The sequence below is a fragment of the Myotis brandtii genome, unplaced genomic scaffold (assembly GCF_000412655.1).
Source record: "Myotis brandtii unplaced genomic scaffold, ASM41265v1 scaffold474, whole genome shotgun sequence".
In the NCBI taxonomy this organism is placed as follows: domain Eukaryota; kingdom Metazoa; phylum Chordata; class Mammalia; order Chiroptera; family Vespertilionidae; genus Myotis; species Myotis brandtii.
In genome coordinates, this window is record NW_005368113.1 from 335,641 (window position 1) to 343,964 (window position 8,324).

General features: G+C 56.5%; 1 protein-coding gene across 1 annotated transcript in view; it reads right to left on the bottom strand.

The window, feature by feature from the left end:
• Positions 1–408: 408 nt before the first annotated feature.
• Positions 409–8,324, bottom strand: part of ETFB (electron-transfer-flavoprotein, beta polypeptide) — a 39,937-nt gene continuing 32,021 nt past the window's right edge. The window contains exons 2-6 of the mRNA XM_014547441.1: positions 5,850–6,008; positions 5,458–5,616; positions 3,507–3,569; positions 1,421–1,579; positions 409–626 (exon numbers count right to left, since the gene is read on the bottom strand). Of these exons, the coding sequence (XP_014402927.1) occupies positions 456–626; positions 1,421–1,579; positions 3,507–3,569; positions 5,458–5,616; positions 5,850–5,954 (657 nt within the window). The 5' untranslated portion in view covers positions 5,955–6,008 and the 3' untranslated portion in view covers positions 409–455. The remainder of the gene's footprint in view (positions 627–1,420; positions 1,580–3,506; positions 3,570–5,457; positions 5,617–5,849; positions 6,009–8,324) is intronic.

Sequence of the window (8,324 nt, forward strand, 5' to 3'; positions counted from 1 at the left end):
TCCCTCTTGGGTCCCAAGTCTCGGCAGGGGCCTGGCACCCAGGAGCCCACAGCAAACACCTTGCGGATGAAAGCCCTTCTTACCCCCCACCCCACCTCACTGGTATTTGTCTTTCAAGACTCAACTTAGATGCCACCACACTGGGAGTCTCTTTGACCCCAGAGGCCTGCTCGGATGCTCCAGGTGGGCCCCCAGTGCCTCCACGTACAGCACCCAGCACCCACCTCACGGTTGCCTGTGCCCACGTCCATCCCCCTTCAACGTGGAAGCTTCTCAAGGGCAGGGACTGGACGTGACTCACCTGGGTCTCCTGTGTTGCCCAGCACAGGGCCTGGCACACAGGAAAACTAAGTAAATGTTTGTTGAATGAATCAAGGAATGGGTGTCCATGGAATGAGGTAACAGAGACAGACGGCGAGAGTCATAGTTTTATTGCCAAGTTTCACGGACGGGGCTCAAATCCGCCCGATCTCCTTCAGCTTGGCCACCAGGTCCTCCGTGGTCTCCACCTTGACGCCAGCCGTGCGCTGGGGCGGGTCCTCCACACTCACCACAGTGAGCTTGGAGGTCAGGTCCACGCCCAGGTCCCCGGCCTTGAGTACCTCGATCTTCTTCTTCTTGGCTTTCTACGTGCAGGAAGCCACAGATCACAAAGCTGCCGAGCCCCCTGCCCACCCTCCTGCAGCCCCCATGGGTGCCACATCCGCTGAACGACTCCCATTGGCTGAACCCTTCTGGACCTGCCCCCTGGCCAGGACACATGCGATCTCTTACAGGGCCACACCTGGTGCAGACAACTCCTGTTGGCTGGGATGACCTGGGAAGCCCTCCTATTGCAGGAGTCCTCCTTCGGTCAACAGCCTCCACTGGCTCAAATGGACTGGCAAACTCACCCTCTGGCAGTAGTAACTCATTGGACTTTTGGCCAAACTGATCCATTAAACTCACCCTATTGGCTGACATGACTCAATGAACCCATCTTATTGGCTGAGGTGACCACTGAAATCTCCTTATTGGCTGAGATGACTCATTGAGCCCATCCTACCGGCCAAGATGACCCACTGAACTCTCCCCGCTAGCTGAGATGACCCAATAAAGCCTCCTCATTTGGCTAGGATTCCAGAATGAACTGTTCCTATTGGTTGTAATGACAAGGGGAACCCTCTTGATTGTCTGATCAAGACTTTTATTGGCTGAGATAAACAGCAAGCCCTTCCTGTTAGCCAACAGCCCCATGAGCTCTCATTCTCGGCACAGAGGACCCAGTGGACCCTCTCTGTTAGCCAAATGGCCAGTGATCCCTTCCTTTGGATGAGATGTCCCTTGGATCCTGTCTCCTCCCATCTGAACACCAGGGAGGCACAGGGCCTATAGCACTCACCCACCCCAGGCCCCCGTGACCCCTCTGCCAGGTGCTCACCATGATGTTTGGCAACGTGGCATATCGGGGCTCATTGAGCCGCAGGTCAGCGGTCACCACGGCCGGCATCTTCAGGCGCACGGTCTCCAGGCCCCCATCGACCTCCCGCTCCACTTTCAACTTGTCCCCTTCCAGTGTCAACTGGGAGGCAAAGGTGCCCTGGGGAGAGAGCGTAGGGGGAGTGGGCAGATTAGTTCAGGGCAGGCCCCGAGCAGTCCTCCATTGGCCACTCCGTGGAGTGCAGCCGAGGCACAAATGAATGACAACAGAAGAGGAAGCATCCTGCAAGGTGATCTATAGACATCAAGTTCAAATACAGGGGGGTGGATGGGGGCAGCAGGCATGGCTCAGAGGTTGAGCGTCAACCCATGAACCGGAAGTCACCTGTTCGATTCCGGTGAGGGCACATGCCTGGGTTGCCGGCTCAATACCCAATAGGGGGCATGCAGGAGGCAGCCAATCACTGATTCTCTCTCACCATTAATTTAGTTTCTATCTCTCCCTCTCCATTCCTCTCAGAAATCAATCCTATATAATAAAACCCTAATATGCAAATTGACCGAACTGCGGAATGACCGGTCGCTATGATGTGCACTGACCACCAGGGGACAGACTCTCAATGCAGGGGGAGTGCCATTCAGCCAGAAGCTGGGCTCACGGCTGGTGAGTGCAGCGGTGGTGGCGGGAGCCTCTCCCGCTTCCACTGCAGGTGGGCGATAAGGAGCGAGGGGTCCCAGAGTGCGAGAGCCCCAGACTGTGAGAGGGATGTCTGACTGCTGGCTTAGGCCCGACCCCCTGAGTGGTCCCGGACTGAGGGACAAATTCATGCACTGGGCCTCTAGTATTGTAATAACTATGTATGGTGTCAGGTGGGTACTTGAAATATCAGGGGGATCACTTTGTAAAATATATGATTAGCTAACCACTATGCTGTACACTTGAAACTAATACAAAATAATACTGAATATAAACTGTAATTGAAAAGTAAAATAAAAATATAGAAATGAAAAAGTTTTTAAAAAGTATCCAAAATAGTTCAATATTTTTTATATTGATTACATGTTGAAATGACATTTAAGATATATTGAGTTAAATACAATACCATTAAAATTAATTTTGCCAGCTTCTTTGAACTTTTTTTTTTAAGGTATCTTTATTGACTTCAGAGAGGAAGGGAGAAGGAGAGAGATAGAAACATCAATGATGAGAGAGAATCATTGATTGGCTGTCTCCTGCACACCCCACATTGGGGATTGAGCCCGCAACCCAGGTATACGCCCTTGACCAGAATCGAACCACAGGCAACAGGGGTCAGCTCTAACCACTGAGCTACACCGGCCAGGGCTCTTTGCACTTTTTTAATGTGGCTATGAAAAATTTTAAATTGTGTCTGTGGCTTGCATTTCTGTTGGACTGGCAGAGGCGGAGACTGGGGAATCTGGAGTTTGGAGGGGGCATGAGTGTCTCGTAGAGGGTGGGCAAGGAAGGCCTCTCGGAAGAGGTGATGTCTGAGAGCTCTTGACTGAAGGGGGGAGTGAAACACACTGAGATCATCTCAGGGGCCATGTTCCAGGCGGAGGGAACAGCAAGTGCGAAGGCCCTGAGCAGGGACGAGTTGGTGTGGTTGAGGAGCAGACGAGGCCAGGTGTCCTGTCTGGGCACTCCCCCTGCCTGCCCGCGGGAGCTGCTGTCCTGCTTTACCTCTGCCTCCCCCTGGAAGGGCAGGGACAAGGGTGGCCGTGTTCTGAGCCCCTGGGCCTGGCCCGCAGCAGGTGCTCCCCACCCTGGCCTCACCCACCTGTGGCCAGTCCAGAAATCCAGCAGTCAAACACTGAGATGATCTCAGAGGGCCATGTTCCAGGCAGAGGGAACAGCAAGTGCAAAGGCCCTGAGCAGGGACGAGTTGGTGTGGTTGAGGCGCAGACGAGGCCAGGTGTCCTGTCTGAGCACTTCCCCTGCCTGCCCGCGGGAGCTGCTGTCCTGCTTTACCTCTGCCTCCCCCTGGAAGGGCAGGGACAAGGGTGGCCGTGTTCTGAGCCCCTGGGCCTGGCCCGCAGCAGGTGCTCCCCACCCTGGCCTCACCCACCTGTGGCCAGTCCAGAAATCCAGCAGTCATCTGCCCCGTCTGGTTACAGTCATCATCAATGGCCTGCGTGGGGAAAGAGAAGACCGTATGACAAGGGGGCTTCTCACGCACTATCGGGGCCTTTGTCTGCAACAGGGGTCGGCAATATCCCGTGGCCTCTGTCCCAGCGCCTCAGCTCCGCCGCTGTAGTGCCTGAGCAGCCATAGACATCGCGTGTCTGTATAAACGAATGGATGTGTGGGTGTTCCAATAAAACTTTATTTACCAAATTGTCGTCTCCATGGGCCACAGTTTGCTGATTCCAGGTCTAGAGTGATCCCATCCCCTCAACTGGGCCCAGAGACAGGGGCGCCTGGTATCCCCAAGGCCCCGCTTAAACATTCACAGAACCCTCCTGTGCGCCAGGCCCTGGGCAGGCCACCCTGGGGAGCTGAGTGAATGGGATCTGGGCCAATGAGAACATTCTGTCCCTGACTCCAGTGATTGGCTCCGGGATGAATGCATGACTCCAGCTGGACCAATGGAGAGTCAGCCCTGAGAGTTTGGCTGGAGCCCTTGGGAAAGAGGCTCTTGTTTCTGCTGGGGTCACTGGGTTGGCGGGTGGTAAGCCTGGAGATGCAGAGAGTGAAGCCAACACAGAGTGAAGCCAAGACAGAGGAACAGAATCTGGAGCACAGGTTGACCTGGATCACGCTGTGCCTGAAGCTCTCCTCACGTGAGCTAATAAGGTCACTTTTTGGCTTAAGCCGGTCTGGGCTGTGATTCTGCCACCCACAGCAAAGAGCATCCCGGCCAGTTCATCCAGCAGGTCCCCAGCAGGAGTCCCAGGCCCTAGGAGCTGTCCCTGACACGCAGGACAAGCAGGGCATCGAGTCTGAGCCCCACCAGCGGATGCAGGAAGCTTCAATAGGCCGTGCTGCCAGTACCCGTTACCTGGGGAGCTGGTGTGACACCCGAGCCCCACCCAGCCCCACCCAGACCGTGCCTTTTTGGCCTCTTCTCTGGTGAGACCACCTGCCTCAGTTTCCTGATGTGTACTGACTCCCCTGCTGTCATCTCTCTGTTCTCAACTGCCTGGCTTGGGCAGGACACCCAGTAACCTAACTGGACCCATCAGTCTCCCATCACCCCAGGCTGAGCCGGCCCTCTGGAATGCTGGTCTCCCCCCTGGGGGACCCCAGCTCTACCTCTGAGCCTCCCGTGGGTCTCTGCGACCGCCTCACCTCGCTGTCTCTGACCTTTCTCAGCCTCATGCTCTCCCGGTCCGGCTCCTGTCTGTCGGAGGCTCTTCCAAAGGCCCCCCTGGGCCCTTCCCCTGGGTGAGCCCCCAGGTCTGTCCTGATGGGATGGGGTGGGGAGGCTGACCCCCAGGAAGGGTCTCCTGGGATGCCGTGTGCTGGGGAAGGTTCTAGTTGAGTTCTCACCCCAGAGCCCCCTCACCCCCAAACCCCTGGCCTCCAGTCTCTCCCCTTCCAGGCCATTCCTCATGGGGTCTCTCTGCACCACAGCTGGGCCTCCCCCACATGGTCATAGAGCCCCCAAGGCTCCCAAGTGCCCTCCAAAGGCCTCAGGTCTCTGTTCAAGCCCAGGCCTCAGTCAGAACCCATGTGGATGCCCCACCCTCCAAGCCAACCATGCACAGTCCCTCCCTCCTCCCTCCTCCCTCCTCCCTATGGGCCCTGTCCCTCCAGCACATCTGTCTCTGCTCTGTCCCATGGGCCGTGGCCCTGGCCTCCAGGGTTCTGATCCCACCTCATAGGACCCTACAGGGACCTTCTGAGGCCCACAGTGGCCCTGCCCTTCCTGCTTAAACTCTGGAGCAGGGAGAGCCAAGTCGCAGGCTGCTGGGCCTGGGACCCATGAACCCGGGCCTGAGTCACCTGCCTCCCACCTCAGGCCTCCCCACTCCCAGTCAGGTACAAGGGGACGGAGGAGGGGCTGGCACACCCACCTGCTTGCCCAGCAGCACCAGGCCCACCTTCTCCTTCTCTGCCAGCTTGGCCAGGACCCAGGCCACCTGCAGGGGACCCAGGCGCTCGGCCTCTGCAGCCGGCACCTCCACGTGGATGCCTCGGTCTGCGCCCATGGCCAGCGCAGTGCGGAGGGTCTCCTGGGGGGAGAGAAGGGGCTTGACTTGGCTTCTTGCACCAGGGGGATCCAGGAGCCTGATCCCCAGCCCCTCCTCCCTCAGACCCAGGGGTCCAGGCCCCCACCCCTCCTCCCTCAGATCCAGGGGTCCAGGCCCCCAGCCCCTCCTCCCTCAGACTCAGGAGTCCAGGCCCCCTGCCCTTCCTCCCTCAGACCCAGGAGTCCGGGCCGAGCACCCCTCCCGGGCCCTGGCACCTGGCACTGGCTGGGCCCGCAGCTGACAGCAATGACCTCCTTCACCAGCTTCTTCTCCTTGAGCCGCACGGCCTCCTCCACGGCGATCTCGCAGAAGGGGTTCATGGAGTGCTTCACGCCATCGGTGACCACACCCGTCTTGTCAGGCTTCACTCGGATCTGTGCAGCCAGGAGGGGAAGGGACAGGGTCAGGGGTCGGGGCCACGGCACCAACCCTCGCACAGGCTGGATGGGGATCACCGGGGCCTGGAGAGGGGCAAGGCCTTGCCCGGGGTCCCAGGTCTCCAGGGACAGACAGGGTTAGAATTCGCAGGTGGGTGAAGGGCCGCCCTCTCACCCTCTCACTCAGACCCGCCCTGACACAGCGACAGCTGACTCGTCGCTGCTCCTTGGGCCTGAACGAGGGTTTCTCCGTCGTATCATCACCCACAGTGAGAAACACATTTGATGATACCCCCAAGGGTGTTGTAAGTACACACATATGTTCACATGTAAATATAAACACCACTGCAGCGTGAGGTTCGGTGGACGGTACTTGCCTTCACTCTATACACTATACTGGGACATTTTCTATTCTTTTTTTTTTAAAATTGATTTTTAGCGAGAGAGGAAGGGAGGAGAGTGAGAGAAGCATCGATGTGAGAGTGAAACATCAATCAGGTGCCTCCTGCACGCCCTCTGCCAGGGATCCAGCCCCAAACCCAGGCCTATGTCCTGACCAGGAATCGAACCGGTGACCTCAAGGTACACAGGACGGCGCCCAACCAACTGACCACACTGGCCAGGGCTATTCTGTTTCTCTTAATGCCAGCCCTCGACAGGGATTTCATGATCAACGCATGGTCACGATCTGGTTTGAAAAGCACCTGCTTCAAAGGCCGCTCTGCCACACAGGCTAAGGTGGGGGAGGGGGTGGGGGCGGGGCAAACCTCTCCTCACAGGGCAGGTCCTCGCGGAGCCCCAACTGTGTGCCTGGCCCTGGGCTGCACAGGTCATCTGGTTTCTATCTTTCTTTTTTTTTGGTTAATCCTGCCCAGAGGATTTTTTCCATTAATTTTTTTAGAGAGAGTGGAAGGGAGGGAGGGGGAGAGAGAGAAACATTGATGTGAAAGAGACACATTAATTAGTTGCCTCCTGCACACACCCTGACTGGGGTTGGGGATCAAACCTGCAACCCATGCATGTGCTCTTGACGGGGCATCAAACCCACGACCTGGGCATCAAACCCATGACCCTTCAATGCACAGGCTTGTGCTCTAACCACTGAACACACCGCCAGGGCACCTCTGGGTTCTCGATGGAGAAAACTGGGAAAATGGCAGGAGCTGAAGTGGGGAGACCACTGGGCAGCTGTGAGCCACTGAAATACGAGATGATGGTGGCTCTGGTGGCCTTGACAGTGGATTGGAGAGGAGGATGGGCTGGAGGGTCCTTGCAGGTAGGACTTGGTGGGGTGAGAAGGAGGAGTCCAGCAGGACACCCTTGGGGTTCTGGTGGGACATGAGCACAGGGGGGAGCATGCTGCCTGGGCTCTAGGCTCACGGTGTTCAAGAAACCGGTGAGATGCCCAAGGGGCCCGGCTGGGGAGCCTGCGCCACACAGCTGGGACCTGCCCCTCTCCTCCCAGGTGGCCGCCCCCAAAGGCTTGGCCCAAGCAGGTCCCCGCCCAGCGGGGGACACCAGGACTCTCACTGGTTCCCTACACCTTCCCCTCTGGGGCTGGGGGGTGTGGCGGTCCCTCCCGCTGGCAGGGCAGAAGCAGAGGTGCCGGATGAAAAGGAAAAAGAGAAAACGAGCAACTATCATGTTCTATCACCATCTTCTCGTTTTTAAGAAGTCATTTTAACTCCAAAAGTAAGGCTCACATGTCAGAACTGGATGAATTTACTCTCAAGAAACACAACTGGAGCAAAAACCAGGTGCCGAATCTGTGTTTTTTCCACGAGAACCTGTGCTAAGGACATGGCACATACTCCCCCAAATCCCCCACATGTCCCCCTGGCTCCTCTCACCCATCCTATTCGAATGCACCTTCCCACCCGGGCCGGTGTGGCTCAGCTGGTTCAGCGCCATCCCACGCACCGAGATTCCAGGGCACATGCCCTGGCTGTGGGTTCGATCCTGGTGCAGGAGGCAGTCGGTCAATGTTTCCATCTCTGTCTCCCTCTCTGTCCCTCTCTCTCTAAAATCTATGAAAACATATTTTTTAAAGTAAAATGCACCCTCCCAACTCTCCCCACCCACCCCCTTATCTGTTTAGTTCTTTTTTTATGATTTATACATTTTTTTATTAGTTAAGGTATTACAAATGTGTCCCCTCTAAAATCGAAAACATATTTTTTAAAGTAAAATGCACCCTCCCAACTCTCCCCACCCACCCCCTTATCTGTTTAGTTCTTTTTTTATGATGAATACATTTTTTTATTAGTTAAGGTATTACAAATGTGTCCTCATCCCCCCCATTAACCCCCAACC